The following is a 25880-nucleotide window of genomic DNA, read 5'->3' as shown; positions in this document are numbered from 1 at the left end:
CTGCCAGTAAACCAACATCTACATTCATCTTTTCCCCCGTTCCCAACACAGTAACAAACCCCTCGCTAACCCTCTTAACCGACTTTACGACGTGCTTTTCTGCGCCTTCCCCCTTTCGGTCGCATCTTTTGATGCCTTTCAAAAGAATTTGTCCCCACCTTTTATCGCACACTTTCTCTCTCTCCCCTTTTATCCATCTTCTGTAACCTTTCTTTCCTTCACTCCCTTCCAGCAGTTGAAAAGTTCAACCTTCCCCCACTGCTACACACCCCAACAAAAACTTCAGCCTTCCTCCTTATTTAAGGTAGCCAATTCCTGACCGCCGCAGCTCCACCTTGGACACGGAGAGGAAATGTTCTCTCCTCTGACCTATTCAAAAGCCCCCCACCCCACCCCCCAAATCCCTCTAAATCCCAGATCTGTTGGAAATGTGGGAACACCGGTCTGGTTTATCCCCTGCGACACCAATGTCTCCAGGGATCTATGGTTTTTAGCTGCTCTGAATTGGCTTTGAATCAAGAAATAGTATATATACCGGCACTCATGCATCAAGAAAAGGGAGGTGGGGGGAGAGAACATAGGGGTCCGTTTCGAGAAAGAAGCGACACAGGTATGGAAGTGTAAAAGGAAAGGGTCTACAAAAGTATTCAAATAATATTTAAAAGAAAAACAACAAGAAGATTAAATATGCGGCGTAGCAATTCGCAGGAGGAAAAGCACGCCACCAAGTAGAGAATTCCAGTCATTCGAAGGGAAACGTGTTGGACCCGGGGTCTTTTGGGGAGGAACGGTTGGGCACCTTTAAATTCAAAGCAGTGTATCTGAATCGTGGTGACTTTAAGACGGGTGGACTTCAACTCCCAGAATTTTCAATTTAAAGCAGTGTATCTGAATCGTGGTGTCTTTAAGACGGGTTGGACTTCAACTCCCAGAATTCCCCAGCCAGCCTATAGGCTGGCTGGGGAATTCTGGGAGTTGAAGTCCAACCCGTCTTAAAGACACCACGATTCAGATATGTCCTAGAAGTTGATAATCGGATGACTTTTTTTTTCAGAGAATCAAAATCATCGAAATCCCTCCAAAATCCCAATTTTTTCTCCCCCTCCAACCATTTTTTAAAAACAGGTCATTTGTATCCGGAAGGCAATTTTTAACACGTCTGCAGTCCCTTTGGAGAACGCTTTTCCTTCCTGGTATTACAGAAGGAATGAGAGCTCCGGAATCTGCCGTGGCCATCCAGAAATCTGTGCCTTTAATTTCGAGGACACCTGCCCTGCTCTAGCCCCTCCCCCCCCCCGCAGGGATCAGACGCCGGTTCAACAACGTTTGCGGAAAAACCAGTAGCTGCCTTTAAAAAAAGAAAGGAAAGGAAAAAAGAAAGGAAAGAAGGAAGGAAGGAAGGGAAAAATAAAAGAGGAAGAAAGGAAAGAAAAAAGAAAGGGAAGAGGGAGGGAGGAAGGAAGGAAGGAAGGAAGTAGGAAAAAAAAACCCAAGACTCACATGTAACACAAAAAGACCGACAAAGAGAGAAGGGGAGACCTTTCACCATTCTCACATTACAGGAAAGAAAATGTACACTTTATTTATAAATAAAAGAGCGAGGAAGCCGTTCGCTCCCCGCTATTTAAACCAGAGTCTCTTTCCGTTTGACGCTGAGCTGGTTTTTGTCCCTGCTTTTCCTGAGCGCTGAATGCATCCGGTAAGTTTTGACGTTCCTCAGCTCTCCCGCCGCGTCGGCTTCCGTCCCGTTCTCGCCCAGCTCCATGCGGAAGCTGCCCGAGGCGGAAGGCTGCCTCCTCTGGATCTTAGCGCTGGAGCCGAAGGGCTGGTTCTCCTCGCCTTCCTCACTCAGCTCGGGCAGGTCCTTCATCTCGAAGGGCACGGGGCTCGGCTGGAAGGGCGCGACGGCCGCCTGGATGCAGTTGACCCACTGCTGCTTGTGGAAAATGTCGTTGGCCTGCAGCGTGTGGGACTGGCCCGAGGAGGAGTCCCGGAAACGGACCCGGAAGATATTTTTGGCTGGAAAGAAAGCGAGGATGGTTACGGAGATGCTCCATTGGACAGGTCACGGTTGTCCCAAAGGGGCTTCCACCCCACCACCCCTTGTTCTGTTCTTGGGAAAGGTTTCGCTTCTCGTCCAAGGAGCTTCTTCAGTTCTGACTGAGGTTTACGAGCGAAGACGTTCCAGAACTCGTGTTAGAACCGAAGGAGGCTCCTTGGAGGAGAAGGGGAACGTTCCAAAAGAAAAAAAATACCCAAGAAAGACCACCTTAAAAACATTTCGCTTCTCACCCAAGCAGTCTCTTCAGTGCTGTCTGATGCTAGAACCGAAGAAGTTCTAAAACCAATGTGAGAACCACAGTTGTAGAGCTGAAGCTCTAGAACTCATGGCAGAACTACAGTCCTAGAACTGATGCTCATAGCTCCAGAGCCGACGTGGGCCCCCAAAGTTCGAGAGCCAATGTCCATCCCGAAACTCTAGAACCAATGCCAGAACCACAGCTTTGGAACCGATGCTCATTGTTCTAGAGACAGTGCCAGGACCAAGGTTCTGGAACGGATATGTAAACCAGAAGCTCCAGAATCAATGATAGAGTGAAAGTTCTAGATGCTGCTGCTGTTGGAGTAGAAGTCTAGAACCAATGCTAGACCCAGTTTAGACACCGGTGCTAGAACCAGAGTCTAGAACAAAATGTTAGTGCCGAAGTAGTCCCAGAACAGACGTCAGAGCAAATGTTCTAGAACTGATATCAAACAGATGCTCTAGAACCAACGATGGCATCAGAGTTCTAGAGCCGATGCCAGAACAGTTCTAGAACCAACGGTGGAACCAGTTTAGATCCCCCGATGCTAGAACCAAAGAAGGTCCAGAATCGAAGTTCTAGAACCGGTGTTGGAACAAAAGCCATTCCAGAACCGATGTTTAGAACGGAAGAAGCTCCTTGGATGAGAAGCAAAACGTTGGCAAAGAAAAGACCAAGAAAGTCTGGTTGTTTTTTTTGGTAACTTTTGAGGAAGAAGGAGAAGGAAGTTCTGGCCAACTCTTGAAGGCCACATCAAGGGTGGCTCCTGGTTGGGAATCTCTTGCCGAAAGAGAACAGGATCTTATACCATCCTGGACAAACGGTTGTCCAATCTCTTCTTCAAAACCTCCAGTGATGGAGCATCCACAACTACTGGAGGCAAGGAGTTCCACTGGTTAATTGCCGTTACTACCTCCTTAATTCTAGAGTGCTCAATCCTCTTTCACCAGCTTCCATCCCCATCCTGCCCTCAGGTGTTTCGGAGAACAGGTCGACCCAGACTTTTCCTCGGGATAGCCCCCTCCCCCTCAAATAGTGGAACCTTTCTACCTACCTTTATCTGAATTGCCGAAGGCCCCCCGGAAGGACCCGCCCATTTTGACGTCTCCGTCTTGCAAGTCCTCCAGCACCAGGTCTCGGACCGGGATCGGCTGCCGATACACTTGGTAGGAATGGCGCTCGTTCCGCGTCACGGGCCTGGTGAGGACCAAGATTTCTTGGAAGAGGAAGATGTAAAGTTTCTGGAAAGAGGAAGAGGAGGAGAGGGGAAGATTTAAGTGGAATTCAGCCACAATCAAAGAGAAGGAACTGAAGTTCAACATATATATATATTTCTATGCAGATGGAAAGGTTTCGGAGCATTCTGTTGTCATGCCCCCTAAAAAAACCGCAACGTTTATCCATAAAACACTGATTTTAGATTTGCGGTGTTCAACCTTAGCAGCTTTAAGACTCATGGACTTCAATTCCCAGAATTCCGCAGCCAGCATACCCACAGCCTTGCTGCCAGAGGACATGAATGGAAAGGGAATTCTGGGAGTTGAAGTCCACCCATCTTAAAAGTGTTTGAAAAACACCGCTCTGGATAGCCTGCGAAGCGCAGGATGGGTCAAATTTGACCCCTGGGTTCTCCTACTGGCCTTCAGCTGCCTGTTCTTGCTAAAGGAATTGTCTAGATCAGTGTTTCTCAACCTTGTCAACTTGAAGATGTCTGGACTTCAACTCCCAGAATTCCCCAGCCAGCCCAGACATCTTCAAGTTGACAAGGTTGAGAAACACTGGTCTAGATAATTGGGGTAAGTATTGTTGATTGGTCAAAGGTCACTCAGCTGGCTTTCATGCCTAAGGTGAAACTAGAACTCACTTATCACCTGGTGTCTGCCTCAAAGTCACCCAGCTGGCTTTCATGCCTAAGGCAGGACTACAACTCACCATCACCTGGTGATTGGCATGAAGTCACCCAGCTGGCTTTCATCCCTAAGTGGAGACTAGAACTCACTTATCACCTGATGATTGGTGCCAGTTCACTTAGCCAGCTTTCACGCCTAAGGGGAAACTAGAACTCACTATCACCTGGCGTCTGCTTCAAAGTCACCCAGCTGGCTTTCATGCCTAAGGCAAGACTACAATTCACCATCACCTGAAGTCACCCAGCTGCCTTTCATCCCTAAGTGGAGACTAGAACTCACTATCACCTGGTGATTGGTGCCAGTTGACTTAGCCAGCTTTCATGCCTAAGGGGAAACTAGAACTCAGCATCACCTGGTGATTGACCCAAAGTCACTCGGCTGGTTTTCATGCCCGAGGTGGGACCAGAACTCACTGTCTCCTAGTTTCTAGGCCACACCCTCTTGGGCACTCTTAGCCCCCGGGCGTTCAGACTCCCCCCGTTTCTACTTACGTGGCCGTTTTTGTTCTTTAGCTCCCCGTGACAAAGCAAAACTTTGCTGGCTTCAATCCGTGGATCTCGCTGCTTCTCATCCAGGTATTCCAGCTTATCGATGTAGTACTGGCATTCCGACTCTCCTTTCTTCAGGTTGATGTCCGAGAGGACTCCCTGGATGATGCAGATCTGGGGGGGGGGGGGGGGGGGGGGAAAGCACCCGTTGATAAGCATTGGGGGAGGAAGCACCGCTAGGCTAAACACTGAACGCTGGCTCTGATGACGTTACCTAGTTTGGTAATGAAATGTCTGCAAGCGCAGAGGGCACCAAGGACCCCACAGTCCTCTTCCTCCTCTCCTTCCTCCCCTTCATTCCTTCTCTTTTTCCTCCTCTTTTTCCTCCTCCTCCTCTTCTTCATTCCTTTTCCTCCTCCTCCTCCTCTCCTTCCTTCTTCCTCCGCTTCATTCCTTTTCCTCTTTTTCCTCCTCCTCCTCTACCTCCTTTGTCCTCCCCTTTTCTTCCTCTTTTTCCTTCTTCTTCCCCTTCATTCCTCCTCCTCTCCTTCCTTCTTCCTTCCTTTCCTTCTCCTTTTCTTCCTCTTTTTCCTCCTCCTCCTCTACCTCCTTTGTCCTCCCCTTTTCTTCCTCTTTTTCCTTCTTCTTCCCCTTCATTCCTCCTCCTCTCCTTCCTTCTTCCTTCCTTTCCTTCTCCTTTTCTTCCTCTTTTTCCTCCTCCTCCTCTCCTTCATTCCTTCTCCTTTTCCTTCTCCTCTCCTTCCTTCTTCCTCCCCTTCATTCCTTCTCCTGCCTTTCTCTCCTCCTCCACTCCACAAACCCCACTCCCTTCTTGCCCTGAGGGTGTTCCCTAGTTGGGTCACGAAACGTCTGCAGGAAAACCACCAAGCTCCGAGAGCACCAAGGACTCCACAGTTCTCCTACTCCCCCACTTCCAAATCCCGCTCCCTTCTGCTACTGATAGCGTGACCTAGTTGGGTCATGAAACATTGTAAGAAAACCACCAAGCTCCGAGAGCACCCAGAGTTCTCCTCCTCCCCTTCTAGCACTGATGGTGTTCCCTAGTTGGGTCACGAAACGCCTGCGAGAAAACCACCAAGCTGAGAAAAATCACCCAGGAACCCCACTTTCCCCCTGTGTCTGAAACCCGGAGGGGCCCCTTACCGCTTCTTCCAGGCTCTGGACATCGGGGTGATCGTTGGGCGTGTGCCGGAGGATCTCCTTCAAGAGGAGCGGGTACTTGACCAGGCGGCTGCGAGGAATGTCCAGGAAGCTCCAGAGGTCCAGCTTGCGGCTGAAAGGAGACTCCAGGCAGCGCTGGAGGAAGTCCTGCACTCGGGCATCCTGCTTCTTCTGGTCCAGGAGGGCTTTGGCCGCCAGCTGGTTGCTGCAGTAAGCCTTGTAGGCGTTCAGCCCGGGGAGCTGGGCAGGAAGAGAAGGCCACGCTGGTTAGGAGAGCAGGCTTGGCTGCAGTAGGGAGCCTGGCTCTTTCTCTAACTAGGGCCTGGCAAATTAAGTTGAGCAGGACGGAGGAAGAGGAGGAGGAGGAGGAGGAGGAAGGAGGAGGAGGAGGAGGAAGGAGGAGGGGAAGGGGAAAGAGGGGAAGAAGGAAGGAGGGGAAGGAGGGAAGAAGGAAAAGGAGGAAGGAGGAGGAAGGGAAGGGGAAAGAGGGGAAGGAGGGGAAGGAGGGAAGTAGGAAAAGAAGGAAAAGGAGGGGAAGGGGAAAGAGGGGAAGAAGGAAGGAGGGGAAGGAGGGAAGAAGGAAAAGGAGGAAGGAGGAGGAAGGGAAGGGGAAAGAGGGGAAGGAGGGAAGTAGGAAAAGGAGGAAGGAAAAGGAGGGGAAGGGGAAAGAAGGAAGGAGGAAAAGGAGGGAGGAAGGAAGGAGAAAAAGGAGGAAGGAGGAGAAGTAAGGGGGAAGAGAAAGGAGAAGGAGAGGAGGAATAGCAATAGCAATTAGACTTATATACCGCTTCATAGGGCTTTCAGCCCTCTCTAAGCGGTTAACAGAGTCAGGATATTGCCCCCAACAACAATCCGGGTCCTCATTTCACCCACCTCGGAAGGATGGGAGGCTGAGTCAACCCTGAGCCGGTGAGATTTGAACCGCCGAACTGCAGATAACAGTCAGCTGAAGTGGCCTGCAGTACTGCACCCTAACCACTGCGCCACCTCGGCTCATTCAGAGAAGGAGGAGGAAAAGGAAGAAGGAGGAGGGGAAAGGGAAAGAGGGGAAGAAAGAAGGAGGGAAGGAGGAAGGAAGTCAATGGGATCCACTTAACAACTGGGTTACTCGTTTAAGAACCGCAGTGATTCACTTTAACAAAACGTGGCAGGAAAAGTCGTAAAACAGGGCGAATGTCACTTAACCCCTGTCTCGTTCAGCAACGTAAATTTGGGGGCTCAACTGCGGTCATTAAGGGCTACCTGTTGTATTTACTGTCGACAACCCACCCAGAGTTACAGAGAGGGAGCAGGTGGCCAGGTAAACCTTCTCGCTAAACCTTTTTAAAAATTATTTTATTAAACTAAATAACTAAACCAAGCGGAAAGCTCAGCGAGATCCAGAAAACGAATAAAGTTACGAATAAAATAATGACTGGCAGGCGTTAAGCGGAGGGGGGGGGAAAGGTTGCGAGGATTCACTCACCCATTCCACGAGAATGGGCCCGATTTGCTCCACCGTCCCATCCGGCCGGGTCCCCTGCCCCAGTTTTTCCAGGAAGTCTGTAAGGGAAAGACAAAAGGAGAATTGGCAAAAAGATAAAAAACCCTTCGGAAGAGATTCAACCAAGGCCTCGCAAGTGGAATGAAACTTTTTTAATTTGATTGTTTTTTAAAATTACAAACACTTATGTACATTTGACAAAAACATACGCAACACTTAAAGTATCATCGGAACTGCAGTTCCTTCTTACAGCAGATATCCATCGGTACATCTTCATAAAGACGATTTCCCTCTCAGTCCATCTCTAACTCATTTTACACTTATAATCCTATTATTTCTTACTCTTGCTCTTCAGTCTCTGGTAGTCTGTATTGTCCTTCTACTAATAATATAACTTTTCCTACTCTTGTAAATCCTACTTTCCCTACATTCTTATCACTAATTCCTAATTCTTCTATAATACAAACTACATTTTCCAAGCTCTTATTTCCCATTTCTATCCTCTACCCCAGTGTTTCTCAACCTTGGCGACTTTCAGTCCTGTGGACTTCAACTCCCAGAATTCCCCAGCCTGTGTTGCCGAGCAACCGAAGAGCAAGCCATGTGACACCGCCCCTCAACCACTACTTTTCAGGTAGGCCGTAACTTTGGTCGCTAAGCAAGCGGCCGTTAAGTCGAGGACTACCTGTAATTAACACTGAAGGAGTGAAACCTGAATGAACTCGAAAGGCTACGTGGAAACCAGCTTGAATTCAGAGTCCAGGTGTGGTTTAGCCCTGCTGGGGGCACCAGAGCAATATATCTCCTTCAACCATCCATTTATCTTGAAGATAAAATGGAATCTGAATGTTTTATTTGGCGACGCCCACAAGGAATTCTGCTCTCCGGTACAGAAACACTTTGTGTGCGTGCAAAGAAACACAAACACACCCATCAAAGGCGGGAATGAAGAAGATAACGATCTGTTGCAGCTCCAGCCCTTTGGAATGACCTCCCCGTGGAGATCCGGACCCTTACTACCCTCCCGGCCTTCCGCAAAGCCACCAAGTCCTGGCTGCTCCAGCAGGCTGGGGGGCTTGTGAAATATCCAGCCCCACGTTAACTGTGAATGTTGTGTATTTTAAAGTGTTTGTCTTGTTTATTTATCCCCTTCCCTTGTTTATTGTAAGCCGCCCGGAGTCCTTCGGGAGTGGGCGGCATACAAGATCAATAAACTTAACTTAAACTTAACTTAAGGAATCAATCATAATAAATAATTTTTTTAAAAAAATAAGAAAATAAAAACACCTGGTGGAGAAGCCTCCATTAATGGTCAGTTGCCAGGTTCACAATAGCAATAGCAGTTAAGACTTATATACCGCTTCATGGGGCTTTCAGCCCTCTCTAAGCAGTTTACAGAGTCAGCATATCACCCCCAACAACAATCCGGGTCCTCATTTCACCCACCTCGGAAGGATGGAAGGCTGAGTCAACCCTGAGCCGGTGAGATTCGAACAGCCGAACTGCAGAACTGCAGTCAGCTGAAGTAGCCTGCAGTGCTGCATTTAACCACTGTGCCACCTCGGCTCTCCTGAACCGTTCTGAATTTTTTCGTGTGCGTGATAAGAACATTTCAATTGAGCGTGAAAATATTTGCACAATGATACATGTTCCTGGATGCATTTTTTTCTTTCTTTCTGAGTCACCCTGGGTGGGTTTGGCCTCCAGCCATTCGGGACGCTAAAAGAAATCCTGACTCTGCTCGGAAGGGATGGCGAGTGTGTGTGTGTGTGTGTGTTTACCTTCGTGCAAGGGGATGTAAGAATCCAGGTCTCCAAAGATGTGGCTCAGTTCCTCTTCGGACATGATGGACAGCTTCAGCATGGGGTCATGGTAAGCCTGGAGATAAGAGAAGGAGAGAGAGGTCACCCCGCTTGGCCAAAAGTTGGATCTCCAGCCGGGAGACTTGAGATGGACATGGTAAAGCCAGCTTCAAGATGGGAGGAGACTTCAACTCCCAGAATTCCCCAGCAAGCATCGCAGGTGCTTTACTTAGCAACAGGGATTTGAGCTAAATTGAGGACTATCCGTATTGAGGAAATCCTCTGGGTTCCTTCACAGCCGCATCTATTTTGGGGGACAGAAATATTCCCCGCCAGTTTAGATCAAGGGTATCCAACCTTTTTAAGACTGGTGGATTTCAACCCCCCCAGAATTCCCCAGCCAGCCACGGAATACTGCAACCAATTTTGGTCACCGTACTACAAAAAAGATGTTGAGACTTTGGAAAAAGCGTCCAAAGGGAAGAGCAACTCAGATGATTAAAGGACTGGAGATAAAAATATATGAAAAATGTATATGGCAGGATTTGGGTTTGGCCAATCTAGAGTAAAGAAGAAGGAGAGACATGATTAGCAGTCTTCCAGTACTTGAGGGACTTCTGACAAGCAGAATCAATGGGGGAGTGGGGAGACAGATTCGTTTAATGACCTCGTGACTTACTTAATGGCTGCCGGGATTGGCTTCACAACAAGAAGGGAAAAGCAGCAAAAAGACCGTGAAATCGGATTCACTGTTTTAAAAGTGGCAAAGTTGGCCGTGAATCGCTCGGCTTAGCAGCAGAAATTCCGCTCTCTTCGTTTTGGTCGTAAGCCGAGGACTAGCTATACAGTCAACAGCTTCTCTTGTTCTTCTATTTGGAAGAGGAGGAAGGCCGGGCCGTAGAGGGGGAGGAGAAATATTTTAATCAGCGGCTTGTGATCTCTTTGAGGAAACTGAGTCACCTGGCAGGGCTATCAATCAAAGTCAACAGAGGAGGGAGAGGCCTACCTTTCTGGCAAGCTTCAAGTCCTCGATCAAATCCTGCTCTCCCCGAGAAAGTTCGTAGATCGCCTGCAAGCACAAGAAAAAGAAAAAAATGGGAATGCCAGATTATAACAAGCATCTTCACTTTTGAAGACTGAACAATTGGCTCAATTTCTTTTAAGTTATTGTCAGACTGCGAAGCTAACGGCAATGGGGTTACTTCTGGGTGAGAAACAGAATCACCGAGTTGGAAGGGACCTTGGAGGTCTTCTAGTCCAACCCTCTGCTCAGGCAGGAGACCCTGTACCATTTCAGACAAATTGGCTCTCCAGTCTCTTCTTGAAAAGACGCTCCAGCAGTGGAGCACCCAGAAATTCTGGAGGCAAGGAGTTCCACTGGTTAATTGTTCTGCCAAGAACTTTCTTCTTATTTCTGTCAAATTTCTCCCCTTGATTCCATCCACTGATTCTTACTCTGTCTTCAGGTGCTTTGGAGAGTAGGCTGACCCCTATTTCTTGGTGGCAGCCCCTCAAATATTACAAGGATCTCATGCCTAAGGCAGGACTAGAACTCCCCATCTCCTGGTAATTGACCCAAAGTCACCCAGTTGGCTTTCATGCCCTAGGTGGGACTAGAACTCCCCTTCTCCTGGTAATTGACTCACAGTCCCCCAGTTGACTTTCACGCCTAAGGCAGGACTAGAACTTACAGTCACCTCGTGATAGGCCCAAAGTCACCCAGTTGGCTTTCATACCTAATGCGGGACTAGAACTCCCAACTTCTGGTTTCTAACCTGATTCCTGCACACTAGAGCATATTGGATCTCCGAATTACTTAGCAGCACGAAATTACTATCCTGGGCAGATGAGAGGACATGCTCATCAAGACAGAGGATATGATGTTGTGCCTCGGGGGCGGTGGGGGAAGGATGGAAGGATGTGCAGAAATACTACCGCTTACTCACTGGAGCTTACTCACTCCTTAAGCCCCCACTTCTCGTCCTCCCAATAAAAATGGAGAAACTTCATTTTTTTTCCCCTTTCATTTTTAGGATTTTAGCATCCTAAAAGTGTCGACGGTGAACCAGAGTTGCCTGTGGCTCAGAGCCCAGCATTACCTCTTGGCGTTTGATTTCCTTGGTGCTCAACGTCTCCTTCATCGTGACATCCAACGTCTCGGACCAGAGGACGCTGTTCCTTCTTTTGGGAGGCGTGGGGGCCGTTAGCCGGCTGCACGGCTTCTGACAACTCGCCGGGGATTTGGTGTCGCCGCGAAGGGAGAACGACTGGAGGGAACAGAGGGGAGGGGGGGAAAAAGAAGTCCGTTAGCCGTGATGGGCGTGAGAAATTCCGTTTATTTTCAACCTTTTGCGTTCTGTGCCACCCGCAGAGGTGGCTCGGTTGCTATCCCAGGGGCCTCCACCTTAGCAAGTAAGGACAGACCCTATAGGATAGGATGAAACGTATCAGCCAGGCCGGATTCTCAGATCTGTTAAAATATTCATGAGTGGGAGAGACATGGGAACAAGGTCAGCCAATGAATAGGCATAGCAACTAAGTCAGCCAATGGGAGCTTAAACAGATCTGAGTCTGTGCAGGGAATCGAAACAGAAACTTAAGCAGTCTGCTGCTCTGAGAAGTAAACTATCAGTCTCTCTGGGCTCGTCTGCTGAAAATGAAACGAACTGCTTGTGTTTGCCTGTAACTCTCCTGCCTTGTGTTACTCGGAAGAACCACCTGTTGGTATTGTGCGTTTATTCATCTATTCTTATGTATATAAAGACATTAATGAATCCAACTGCATCAGTTATCTGTGTGGGATTTCTGGATTTGAATGTAGGCAACCAAATCTGACAAGATCCCTTTGAAAACACCGGCAGTGTTTCTCGAACCAAATAAAATCCATCCAGGTGTAATAAATTGGATCCTTGTTCAGGAACGTGAATAAGTAGTTCTCAATGTACAACTGGTTACTTTAGAGGATGTTAGGATGGACACACACATACACACACCCCCAAGGTACACACAGGTAAGTCCTAAACTTAGGATCACAATTGAGCCCAAATTTTACGTGACAAAGGAAGAAATTTCTTACGTGACTTTTGCCCAGTTTTACGACTTTTCTTAACACAGTCGCCAAGTGAATCACTGCAGCAGTTAAATTGGTAAACCCCGTTGTTAAGTGAATCTGGCTTCCCCACGGATTTTTGCATGTTGGAAGGCCACAGAAGGGGAATGGCGTGACCCCGGGACTCTGCAACCCGTCATAAATGCGAGCCGGTTGCCGAGCATCTGAATTTTGATCACTGCAACTATCGGGATACTGCCACGGTGGTGTGGAAACTGGTGGCAGGTTGCTTTTTCCAGCGCCGTTGCAGCTGTGGATGGTCACTAAATGAGTTGAGGACTACCTGTACTCCCCATAGTGTCCTAGCAAATCTTGGCAGCATTCCCTCTAGAGCAGGACTCGCCAAACCTGGCCACTTTTAAGACTTGTGGAGTTGAACTCCCAACTGGTGGACTTCAACTCCCAGAATTCCCTAGCCAGCCATGTTTGGCTGGCTGGGGAATTCTGGGAGTTGAAGTCCACAAGTCTTAAAGTAAGCATGTTTGGAGACCGTGACCCCGGAGAAAGCAGGTTGAAAATCTTACACAAAAGGTTCTGCTGAGGACACATCCCCATGGTGGACGACCAAGTTTCGACCCCTGCTAACAATATGTCCCAGGTGAATTTTTAGCCTCCGTGCAAGTGTCAACCAAATGACTCCGTTCTACTCCTTGCAAATACTGATATTCCCCCCCACCTCAAGGTCTGCAAAGAATTCGAAAGCAGTGTTTTTTATAAGGAAGGCAGAAATCCCCGCACGCTTCTCTGGAGCCCCAAAAACCTATTCTTCCAAAGCAGAAGTAAAAGCAAAAGGATGTTTCCAAACAGATGGGACGATATTCCGGAAAATGTTCCCGAAACCTGGCTCTTCTCCCAGGTTTCGGGGCAGGGGGGGAATGATGCCCTGGGCAGTTGTTTGTGTGCTGTACTTTGTTCCAACACACTGGGTGGGTTTTTATGGCATTGTTCTTCTATTTTAAGTGCGAGCCAGTACGAGTCGGACGGGCGGCTTCGAAGCCGATAAACAAACTCACATCCTCAACTTGGCTTCGTTCCTCTCCTCCTCCTAAAAAGGGTTGCGAGGATTAGGGAGTTTCTTGAAAGGGAAATCGTCCTGGAGATTGCCATCCAGAGTGCTGTCTGGATCCGAAGAGCCTTGAACACACACACACACACACACACACACACACACACACACGTGTATCTCGGGCCCACCCCGGCCCACCTACCTGTATGGTCTGTCCGAAGCGACGCACTGCACCATTTCGTACAGGCGAAATCAGGTTTGCCAAGGAGGTGACCCGGGCCAGAGATCGGACACGTTTATTGCTAGGCTCCTGCAAAGAGATAAAATGAGAGAACAAGTTGTACAACTGGTTTACTCAGGGCTTAAGAGCAGTGGACGGACGGAGTGCTGGGCTCAGGGGGTGCAACGTCAAACATGATTGGCCGTTACTTTAAGGCCCTCTGCCCCCAAAGCACAGGGGCACGCTTCAAAAGAAATTGACTCTCTTTCTTTCTTTCTCCTGTCTCTCCCTCCGTCATTCCCTCTCTCCCTTCTTCTCTTTCCTTGCTTCCTTCTCTCGCTCTCGCCTGCCTGCCTTCCCTTCTCCCTCTCCTTCATTCCATCTTCCATCCCTTCTCCCTCTCTCCTTGTTTCCTTCTCTCGCTCTCTCCTTCCCTCCTTCCTCCTTGTTTCCTTCTCTCCCTCTCTCCATCCTTCGTCCTCTGTTTCCTTCTCTCCCTCTCTCTGTCTCTCCCTTCCTTACTCCTCTCTCCTTCTTTCTCTCTCTGCCTCTCTCCCTTCCTTCCTATATACGGATGCGTACATACATACAATCAGTAGAAAGACACGCCTCCCTTAATTATGGGTGATCCATCACTTAAGGTTTTTAAGAAGAGACTGGACAGCCATCTGTCCAGAATGATATGGTGTCTTCTGATTGAGCAAAGGGTTGGACTAGAAGACCTCCAAGGTCCCTTATTCTGTTATACACACAGACATACATTCATCTATCCATGCCTCTATTTCTATCCGTCCACATCTCTCTCTCACACCCCTCCTCTATACACACGCATGCACCCCCATCCATCCATCTTTCTATCTCTATCCATCCACCTCTTTTTCTCATTTTTAAAATCAGCCATCTCTCTCTCTCTCTCTCTCCCTCCCTCCCTCTCCCTCTGCATATTTTTAAGCAATGACCTTAGAAGTCATCTTTCTATCTCTATCCATCCACCTCTTTTTCTCATTTTTAAAATCAGCCATCTCTCTCTCTCTCTCTCTCCCTCCCTCCCTCCCTCTCTCTCTCTCTGCATATTTTTAAGCAATGACCTTAGAAGCAAGAAACAAGCCAGGTTTCTCAGTCTTGTTAGCCAAAATAACAACCTCCACAGGAGTCAGGATAGGACAAGGAAGCTTTCAGGCTGCAGGTTTCCAACTGCTTTGTGAGGTGTGTTAAGTTTTCAACCCACCCAGCCTTTGGGCAAATATTGGGACTGTTGATAAAATCCATCATCTGCAATATAGTTTTAGGTATGCAGCAAATGGCTAAAACAATTTCCTGGTTTCAAGAAACGATTACCGGCAAAGACCATTAACTTGGAAGGAGAAGGAAGAAACGGCAGAAAATACCTTTTCTCTCTTGGGAAATAACTCCCTGCGTAAGAAACGAAGGAATATGGGTAATCCTCGACTTACAACCATTCATTTAGTGACCGTTCAAAGTTACAACGGCACGGAGAAAAGCGACTTATGACCCCTTTTCACACTTATGAATCTGGACCATCCTCGCAAGTCACGTGATCAAATTTGAGAGGCTTGGCACCTGGCATGTACTTATGACGGTTGCGGTGCCCCAATGGGGAAGCCGGATTCCCTTCATGACCGGGTGGACTAAGTTAACAACGCAACGATTCCACTTTAACCCCCGTGCTGAGAAAGCGAGGGAAAAGCCCCTCCCTGAACCGCGGTCTCACTTAGCAAGAGAAATTTAGCACTCATAAGTCGAGGACTAACCGTAATGTGTCCGTCTCCCTTTGGTTAAGAGAAGGGAGTAAGAGATGGAAAGATGGACGCAGGTCTTGTGCCGAGTGGCACAAGAATTTAATAGCCGGGATTCCAAGCAAAGAAATGAATTTAAAACCACCAGTTATGTATTGGAGGGAGAAGCTTTTTTTTGAAGAGGGAAGAGAGAGAGATGGGCACCAAATACCTTCGCTCTGGACAAGTGAAAATCACGGTCCAGCTAGAACCAGGGTAAGCCACATCTCCACATCAGCCTTCTCTACCCGGTCGAAGAAATCTGGAGAATGGCAGCCGAGAAAGTTTTATATCTCGGGAAGTGTGTTTTCTTTCTTGCTGCCCTTCAGAATGTAATCTGCCTTTTTTCCCCCCTCTCCTTTTTCTTTGATCTGGTTCTCTTTTTGATTAGGTTTCCTGGCCCAGCTCCAATTCCCCATTTCGATTACAGAACCTTGCTAATCTACAATGGGGTAAAAACCTTTTGAGTTTCTGCTTGCACAGAGGTGGAAAGAATAAGAGACAGCCGGTCCTCGGCTCCAAGATTGCTTCGAAAACAACAGCCCTGAGAGGGGAAGTCGGGCTAAAAGGTTTCCCAAACATTTTGACTTCTAGCAATCTCCCAAATTTCTCTCCTCCAAAGCTCAGAAAGGCTCACAAGGATTGGATGCCACCCACAGTTCATGGTGGAGCATGGGCTTCCTTCTTTCTCTCCTTTTTTCCTCTTCTCTCCTTCCTTCCGTCCCTCCCTACTCCCTTGCTTCCTCCTTGCCCTCTCTTCTTCCTTCTTTCTTCCCCTTCCTTCCTTATTCCTCTCTCCTCTCCCTCTCCTTCCTTCTCCTTATTTCCTTCCCCCTTTCCTTCTCTCCCTCTTCTTCCTTCCTCCTCTCCCTCCCTCCTCTCTTTTTCTTCCTTTTCTTCCTTCCTCCTTCTCTTCCTTCCTCCTCTCTCTCCTTCCTTTCCTTCTCATTTCCTTCCCCCTTTCCCTCCTTCCTTTCCTTCTATCCCTCTTCTCTTCTTCCTTCCTCCTCTTCCTTCCCTTCTCTCCCTCCCCTCTTTTTCTTCCTTCTCTTCCTTCCTCCTCTCTCTCCCTTTCCTCCTCACCTCCCTGTCTCTCCCTCTTCTCTTCCTTCCTCGTCCTTCATCTCTTCTCTTCTTCCTTCCTCCTCTTCCTTCCCTTCTCTCCCTCCCCTCTTTTTCTTCCTTCTCTTCCTTCCTCCTCTCTCTCCCTTTCCTCCTCACCTCCCTGTCTCTCCCTCTTCTCTTCCTTCCTCGTCCTTCATCTCCTTCTCTTTTTCTTCCTTCTCTTCCTTCTTCATCGTTCTCTCTCTCTCTCCTCCCTCCCTCCTTCCTTTCCTTGTCTCTCCCTCCCTTCCAGGGGGCTCTCCTTTTTTTTTTAGTGCATCCCAGTCTAGAGAAGCCCAGCCTGTTGGGGGACAATGAAAGTGGGAGGGATAAACTGGTGGTCCGAGCAAACGAGAATCTTCAAAACTTTTGGGGGGAGGGATTGGGAGCTGAGTTTGCAGGCAGGATGGTTTTTTTCCACGCTTTCTTAATTCCTTGCAAGAAAAAGGAAGTGGACCAAGGAGGAAGGTCCGGCTGAGAAAGGCTGAGCGATGCAGGAGCACTGTTCAGAAATGAGTGAACAAAGAACAGAGTCCTTTGCTGGGGGACCGAGATGCCGAGGAATATTACGGAATGAGGTCATGCATTCCACTTACGGGGGGGGGGGGGGGGAGAGAAGAGCCCAAGCCAGGATCAATTCTTGTTCCTGGAAGATAAAGCAACCACAGACGCCCAGGCCAAAGTCATGTACCTGAAAGAGCAAAGGGCCAGGCCAAATTTGTTTATAATTCTGTAATAATTCAAAAAAAGGGGCGTCCAACTTTGGCAACTTGTGGACATCAACTCCCAGAATTCCCCAGCCAATATAACTTTGATGATAGATAAATTGAAGAGAGACTAGCGTAGATCTATTTCAAGCTATTTGCCTCTCAACAGCTAACTTTACTGGGATTTGAACCTGTGCTGTATTACATGTTAGGCAGTTGTATTAACCTCTAAGCCACAAGCTCTCCTCCCTTATCAGCTGAGCCAGGGGAATGATTAGATGTTTTGTCAAAGCACCTGCTATGCCCAAATACTGATCCTTGAGATATTAAACCCACCTGCCCCTAAAATTCAGTGTTGTGTCTTTAACCTGCTTTTATAGGTTGCTCTCAGCTGCCTAGCTCACAAACTAGTCTTTATAAGCACAAGAATCATACAGGTAGTCCTCGGCTTTACGACCGTAATTGAGCCCAGGGTTAGAGTTGTAAGTTGTGCTGGTCAGTTGAATGGACCATGCCTGATTTTGTAAAAATTTTTGGGGTGGTATGGTCATTAAGTGAACCACCGTGGTTGCTAAGTGAATGTGGCAGTCGTTAAGCAAATCCACAACAATGGGTATAGTTGGCAGGAAACTGGAAATCAACGTCATCATCACAAATCATGGTCAGGTGAGCACACGAGAGTTGAAAGTGTGAGGCAGTTGCCAGGTGCCCAAAATGTCATGTGACATGTGTGTCTGTGTGTGTGTGTGTGTGTGTGTGTGTTTGTGAGCAGCCCCTGGAAAGTCCATATTAATGGTTGCTAAATGATAGTCCTAACTCAAGGACTACCGGTGTAAGTTCTACAAATACATAATATTCTTGTTTAATGGCCAAAACTGGATGGAAAATGACATCTAAGAGCTGGGATTTTTCAGAAACGGGGAAATGCAGATAGTCCTTGACTTACAACCGTTCGTTTAGTGACTGTTCGAAGTTCCAACGGCACAAAAAAAGGGTGACTTGTGACTTGTGACAGCCTCCCCATTGTCACGTGATCAAAATTCAGACGCTCGGCCCCCGGCTCATACTTACGACGGGTTGCAACGTCACGGGGTCCCCTTTTGCGACCTTCTGACGAGCAACGTCAATGAGGAAGCCAGATTCACTTAACGACTGTGTTGCTAACATAACTGCCGGGGCAGGAAAGGTGGCCAAATGGAGCAAAGCTCACTTAACAAATGTCTCGCTTCGCTCAAAGGAGAAAATGTGGGGCTCGAGTAGAGTCGTTAAGCCGAGGATTACCAGTCTGCAGGTTGTTGCTGCTAAATGCCAGGTCTGTTGTGAACAAAGCTCCCCTCGTCCGGGACTTAATATTAGACGAGGAGGCAGACCTGGCATATATAACTGAAACCTGGCTGGGCCAAGAGGGAGGAGTCCCCCTCTCGGACATGTGCCCAGATGGGTTCCAGGTGCTCCACCAACCGCGACACCAGAGAAGGGTTGGGGGAGTAGCAGTTATCGCCCGAAGGTCATTAGTTCCTCGCAGGATCCCTGCCCCAGAGATTGTGGGGTATGAGTCTCTCCTCTTGAAGTTGGATCCAGGGGTTCAACTGGGCTTGTTCTTGACGTACCTACCTGCCAGCTGCCTCACGACAGCCCTGCCTGTGCTGCTAGAGGCAGTAGCCGGGTTGGTGGTGGAGTTCCCCAGACTAATGGTATTGGGGGACTTTAATCTGCCGTCTCTTGGCGAACCCTCTGATGGGGCACAGGAGTTCATGGCCTCCATGACAACCATGGACTTGACCCAAGTAGTTCAGGGCCCAACTCATAGAGCAGGACACACACTCGACCTCGTATTTCTCTCGGGGCAGTGGATATGTGATCTGGAATTAAGGGGAATAGAGATCTTGCCCTTGTCATGGTCAGATCACTCCTTGCTAAGGCTTGACTTCGAGACGCTACTCCCCCATTGCAGGGAGGTGGAGCCGATTAAGTGGTTCCGCCCCAGGCGCCTGATGGACCCGGAGGGATTTCAGAGGGAGCTTGGAGAGATACCTGACTCCCTTGTCCGCAATCCGACCGAGTCCTTGGTCACTGCCTGAAATGTTGCGGCAACTGAGGTACTGGATCGGATTGCGCCTTTGAGGCCTCTCCGTGGCAGTGGATCCAGGAGGGCACCTTGGTTTACCGAGGAACTCCGGGAGATGAAGCGCCAAAAGAGACGTCTAGAGTGACGCTGGAGGGCGAGTAACTCTGAATCTGATCGAACACTATTAAGAGCCTTTTTCAGGACCTTAATCAACATTTCCCGCTGATAAAAAGAACAGCAAAGTTTAGGACTTTCGACAGCTATCGGCCCAGCCGTTTACCCTTAAACTGGTTTTTCCAGTTACAAGTTTCAGGAAGTGGGGGGGGGAGAGGGGATGTCTGTGAAACCGTTGCCAGTTTTTCAGCAAACCAACTTTCACTTTCCAATAAAGAAGAAGAAGAGGGAAATATAGAGTTTTTTCCCCAGAATTTCTGCGCCACGGAGAACACCGCCTCTCTCTCGCGCTCGCAAGAGGCTGAAGCCAAGACGTGATTGCGCCCAAACGCACCAAGGTTGAGAACACCTGACCGTTCAACGCCTTTTTAAAAGGGTGACGTAAACAACAAACACGCCAAGGAGCCGGAGGCGGAATCCAACACTCCACACACACACAACCTGCTTGGGAGCCCAACCCTCAATCCCACACAAGGGTTAGGCGACGGCTGACCTAGACTGCACACTTTGCGTTGATGCCAAGGTGTTTACTTGGCTTTAGACTAAAGAGTGTGCTTCAACATGGTGTGTGTGTGTGTCCTTGGTGTTCCCTGAACTTGGTTTGTTTCCTCGCAAACGTTTCATGACCCAACTAGGTAATGTCATCAGGAGTGGGTTGGCTCTCTGTTTAGATACGAGCCCCTTCTAGCAGTGATGATGTTACCCAGTTGAGTCGTGAAATGTCTTCAAGGAAACCAAAAAAACTCAGAGAGCACCCAGGACGCCACAGCCATCCTCCTCCTCCTCTCCACAAACCCCACTTCCTTCTAGCACTGATGATGTTACCTAGTTTGGTAATGAAACATCTGCAAGGAAACCACCAAGTTCAGAGAGCACCAAGGACCCCACAGTCCCTTTCTTCCTCCTCTTCTTCCTCCTCCACTCGGCAAATACCAGTCCCTTCTAGCACTGATGATGTTACCTAGTTGGGTCCTGAAATGTCAGGAAAACCACCAGGCTCAGAGAGCATCAAGGACCCCACAGTCCTCCTCCTCCTCGCAACAAACCCCACTCCTTCTCCCTCCTAGCAATGGTGGTTACCTAGTTGGGTCATGAAACGTCTTCAAGAAAACCAACAAACTCAGAAAGCACCAAAGACCCCCACAGTCCTCCTCCTCCTCCTGTCCTTCACAACCCCCCCCTCCCTTCTAGCATTGATGATGTTACCTAGTTGGGTCATGAAACATCTGCAAGAAAACAACCGAGCTCAGAGACCATCAAGGACTCCAGTCATTGACCTCCTCCTCCTCTTCCTCCTCCTCTCAACAAACCCTACTACCTTCTAACACTGATGATGTTCTCTAGTTGGGTCATGAAATGTCAAGAAAACCAAGCTCAGGGAGCATCAAGGACCTCACAGTCCTTCTCCCCCTCTCTCCAAATCCCACTTCTTCCTAGCACCGATGTTACCCGGTTGGTACAAATGCTCTCTTTTTATTGGGTAACCTGTCTAACTTGAGGATCGACTCTCCCTGGCACCCGGAGAGGGGAAAACAAATAGAACAAAGGCAGAAACTTACGGAGAGGAATCCTAGGGTTTGTTTCCTCTTCATGGGCTTCCAAAAAACACTGAGAGGGAAGCCGGGAGGAGGCTCCACCTTTCTAAAGAAGAACTGAATCAGAGGGAAACTAAAACATCCCGGACAGGATGTCTCATGTCACAAAGCTGTCATTTGCTCCGGCATTCTTGTGACTCTGACTTCAGATAGTATCTCCGGGCGATGCATTTTGTGGGATTCAAATGATGACCTCACATGTTGTTATCAACCGGGGGCATGTGCTGCACACCCACAACTCCGAAAAAGGTTTTACAGGGGGTGACATCACGCGGAGGAGGCAAAAAAAAAAAAAAATAGTTCCACTTTTTGTGCATTTCCACTATTGCAATATTTTCGTGTTTTTTTTTAATATTGTAACCCACCCTGTGGGTTAGAAGGTTGGCCAATCAATTTATTAAATGTACGGATGGATAAACAAATAAATAAAAATGAGGGTGAGTTTTTTTTTGGGGGGGGGGGAGAGGGACCTTGTGAAAGAAGTAGCTTGCCTCCATCCAGATAAATAAACCAACTTACTGGGAATTTAAAATGTTAATGATTGGGGAAGGGGAATTTGTGGGATTTTTTTTGGGAAGAAGAAATTGGAGAAACTGTAAAAAAAAAAAAGTAGAAATACAGGGCGTACAGTGATGTGTACAAATTGAATAAGAAATGGTAAAGAACTAAGTAAAGAGAATAATATTGTCAAAGTGGGAATAGCAAAAAATATTGTGATAAATGATTAATTTGTTAAGGTGAATTAACAGTAATTAGTTGAAGACCAAAAAAAGGGTATTTAGCAATGATATGCAAGACGAAATGAATTGATGGGAAAAGACAAAGGATTATATAAAGAGAGGAATATTGATAAACGTGGGAAGATTAGAAGAGAATGAAACTATGATTATAAATGTGATGTATAAGATGAGACCTGGTTAAATATGTATGTTGGAAAAAAGAAAAAAAAATTGCAATAAAACTTGTAAAAAATAAATGAATAAACAAACCAACTTAGAAGAAATCAAGCCATCTATGCTTCCCTTTTAAGTTCATTTGGGGAGAATTGATTCATCAGCAGAGCAAGTACAAGAAAGAAAAGGTTTTTCCCCCTTCCATTTTAATTGTATTAATGACACACAAAGGGTAGAACACACCCACAACTCCCAAAAATAAAAGTTTTACATGGGTGACCTCATAGAGAAGGCAAAAAATAGATTTATAGTTCTGTAATATTTTATTTATGTTATTTTATCTTCTTAACATTCTAAGTCGCCTATTGACAGTCACCGTGCCGTAAAGAAGGGCTGGCAAAACATTTAATAAATTAATTAAATAAGGCGCCTCTTTGAAGTCAAGCCACGATTGCTTGAATTCAAAGTAAGGAGCACATGAATTGCATGAATTGGTTCATTTGCAAAGGGAAGGAAGCTCCCAGAAACAAAAGTTCCTTTTTTCCCTTCCATTTTGACTGCAGGGGTGATACATGAATGAGCAGAGCAGGGAAGGGGGAACAAGTCATACCATCCCTGACTAAGGCTCACTTTCTTCCAAGTTCCTTAAATGGCAAACTTGATTTAAAAGCAATATAAGAAAAACCCTCCTTTTCAGACACTCCTAGAGCAGAGAGGTCTTCAAACTTGGCAACTTTTAAGACTTGTGGACTTCCAGCCCCAGAATTCGTTTGGCAATTTTAAAACTTGTGGACTTCCAGCCCCAGAATTCTCCCGCTTGGCAACTTTAAGACTTGTGGACTTCCAGCCCCAGAATTCTCCCGCTTGGCAACTTTAAGACTTGTGGACTTCAAGTCCCAGAATTCTCCAGCTTGCAATTTTAAAACTTGTGGACTTCAAGTCCCAGAATTCGCTTGGCAACTTTAAGACTTGTGGACTTCAAGTCCCAGAATTCTCCCGCTTGGCAACTTTAAGACTTGTGGACTTCAAGTCCCAGAATTCTCCAGCTTGCAATTTTAAAACTTGTGGACTTCAAGTCCCAGAATTCGCTTGGCAACTTTAAGACTTGTGGACTTCAAGTCCCAGAATTCTCCCGCTTGGCAACTTTAAGACTTATGGACTTCAAGTCCCGGAATTCTCCAGCTTGCAATTTTAAAACTTTGGACTTCCAGTCCCAGAATTCTCCCGCTTGGCAACTTTAAGACTTATGGACTTCAAGTCCCGGAATTCTCCAGCTTGCAATTTTAAAACTTTGGACTTCCAGTCCCAGAATTCTCCCGCTTGGCAACTTTAAGACTTGTGGACTTCACAAGTCTTAAAGTTGCCAAGTTTGGGGACCCCTGCCCCAAAGAGCCTTTTCCCAAGCAGCTGCAGCTAATAACACACAACTTTTTTTTTTTAAAAAAAGCCAATTTTTAAAATTTTAAAAAAGAAAATGGAGAGGGAGACACACACAGGTGAAACGTTTTTGTTTGACAAATCTCCTTTTTAACGAAAAGAATAAAAATTTAAAGCAAGGGGGGGACGACACCCACGTTTGGCACAAGTCACACAATACAACTTCCCGCTTATCGCGAGTCGCCCAGAGAATAGAATAGAATAGAAAACTTTATTCGCCCTTTAAACGTATCCAGTTCAAAATGAAATTCGGTTGCCTTCAACCTCTTGCAGGCGGCGCGGAAATGGAATAAAATGAAATTAAAACAGTGGCGTTTAAAGCGAGGAGTTTAAAGCGCGACGCGTTCCCACAACCCTTTCCAAACACGCGTTGGCAAGGCAGTCCCGAAGGGCGGCAGGGGTTTGCTCTCCCCGCGCCCGAAACTTCCCACGCGTCCGCCGGCGGAGCCTCGGGCGAACTGAGTCAGCCCCGACCGGCTCTGTGGAAGGCGGCGGCAGAAGCCATCAGCCGCACGGCAGGCGGACGGGCTGGGACTGGACGATCTCGGTTGCAAGGCAAGCCCCGCTTTGCTCGGTCGCTTCCCCCCCCGGGCTCCCGCTTTACCTCCTGTTCGCGGAAGCTCTGGTTCTGCGCGTCGATCACCCGGATAGTCCGCTTGATGGGCAGCAGCCCCCCGGCGTCGTCGTGCGCTACCATGGCCTCCCGCTGCCCGACCCTCCCCTCCCGCCTTAAATCCACCGGAGGGAAAAGAAACAAACGGCTACTGGCCCGCGCCCGGCGCTTCCCGCTGGCAAAACGGCAGCGGCGGGAGCGGCATAGCTTCGCCCAAGGAGTCAACTCGCCGACTGAGCGGTCGCGGCGTCGCGACCCGCACTCCAAACGGCGAGGGCGTGGCCACGAGGCGCGAAAGGGGGCGCGGCGTCGGGGAGCCGGGCGGCCATTGGCTGCGCGGCGGAAGGGCTCCGCCCCCGGCCTCAGGTTGCCCGCGCACCTTGGCTGGGAAGGGAGGGGGAGGGAAAGAGTGGAAGCAGCGCTCTCTGTGGAGTTGCAGCCTGGCGCCCGCGGGCGAGAGCGAGCGGGCGGTTTCAGGGAGCGGCGCCCCGCGCATCGGCCGCCTTGGCGTCTCCGGGTCTCAGCCTCTGGCGGGGGTCGAGGGGCTATCGGTCCAGCCAAGAGGCGGAGGAGAGCTTGCAAGCACGTGTATGGCGGTTGTGGAGAAGTGGCCTTTGCAAGACACGTGTCCAGAAAAGTTAAAGAGTGCAGCTCCTGCACTGGTGGTTGTTACCCAGTTTGGGGGACGGAATGTCTTGCAAGCAAAGAAATCAGGCTCAGAGAGCCCCCACGGATCCCGCAATCCTCCTCCTCCTCCTCCCCACTCACCCCCAAACCCCACTTCCTTCTGACAAATATGATGTTACCTAGTTGGGTCATGAAACGTCTGCAAGGAAACCACCAAGCTCAGAGAACACCAAGGACCCCCACAGTTCTCCTCCTCCTCCTCCAGAAACCCCCTATCCCAGATGATGTGCCCTAGTTGGGTCAAGAAAACCACCAAGCTCAGAGCACCAAGGACCCCATGGTCCTCCCCTCCCTCCCTCTCTCTCTCTCTCTCTCACACACACACTCCTTTTCTCCACAACCTCCCCTCCCTTTTAGCACTGATGATGTTACCTAGTTGGGTCGTGAAACATCTGCAAAGCAAATCACCAAGCTCAGAGAGCAGCAAGGACCCCCTCAGTTCAAACCTGAGCTACAAAGATTCTCTTATAGTGATCATCTGCCCCTAGATTGGGGGGGAGGGGGGATCCCTTCTTCGCAAGATCCCAGGGCAGTGGATACTACCTTGTTTTCTGGTGCTACTCTAGAACATGTGTAACACAAGGACGGCGACTTGACTCCCCCCCCCCCAAAAAAAAACTTCCCTTGCACCTGGCTGAAGGAGCAGCCCTTTAATCGGATGGAGGGGGGCTCCGAAACCCCTCTGGATGGGAGACAGACACTTGTGGACACCCCCCTTTCTCCCACCCCGGGATTCACCCGGGGCGGCACTGGGCACTATTCGAGGGCTGTTTAGCGATGGGCCCTGTGATTTGCAACCTGGTGGAACCATTTCTAATTGAAAGTCCAGCCAGGCCTGGAAGCGCTAGAAAACATCAAACAAACCGGCTAGTTCCAGATGTGCAACAGCTGGAGGAGCCTGGGTTTGCTTTATGTGGAGAGGCAGGGAAGGTACAGCCGGCGTGCTAGTTAGACAAAATATTCAGGAATTGGAACATTTTTTTCCATCCCACCGCAAGCACCGATGTTGGGGGGGCTCATTAACTGGAAATGACTTCTGAATGTGGAATGGGTATTCTACGGGGGAGGGGGAATTCAATGGTGAAGAGAGGAAGGTTCTACATTTAGGCAAGAAAGACAAAATGCACAGGTACAGTATAGGTGGTGCCTTGCTCAATAGGAATCTCTGTGAGAGGGATCTTGGAGTCCTAGTGGACAACCATTTAAATATGAGCCAGCCGTGGGCAGCAGCTGCCAAAAAAGCCAACACAGTTCTAGGCTGCATCAACAGAGGGAGAGAATCAAAATCACCATGTGAAATGTT

General features: G+C 48.4%; 1 protein-coding gene across 1 annotated transcript; it reads right to left on the bottom strand.

Annotated features, from left to right (window-relative positions):
- Positions 1–1427: 1427 nt before the first annotated feature.
- LOC116511300 (neuroepithelial cell-transforming gene 1 protein-like) lies at positions 1428–24116 on the bottom strand. The gene is made up of 10 exons (XM_032221190.1): positions 23882–24116; positions 13486–13593; positions 11268–11435; positions 10175–10237; positions 9148–9244; positions 7349–7425; positions 5866–6123; positions 4705–4875; positions 3358–3544; positions 1428–2019 (listed from the first exon to the last, which is right to left on the bottom strand). The coding sequence occupies exons 1-10, from the start codon at positions 23972–23974 to the stop codon at positions 1625–1627; spliced, it is 1617 nt and encodes a 538-aa protein (XP_032077081.1). The 5' UTR covers positions 23975–24116; the 3' UTR covers positions 1428–1624.
- Positions 24117–25880: the final 1764 nt, after the last annotated feature.

Source organism: Thamnophis elegans, chromosome 7, assembly GCF_009769535.1.
Source record: "Thamnophis elegans isolate rThaEle1 chromosome 7, rThaEle1.pri, whole genome shotgun sequence".
NCBI classification, from domain to species: domain Eukaryota; kingdom Metazoa; phylum Chordata; class Lepidosauria; order Squamata; family Colubridae; genus Thamnophis; species Thamnophis elegans.
This window is presented reverse-complemented; position numbering and strand designations above follow the sequence as displayed.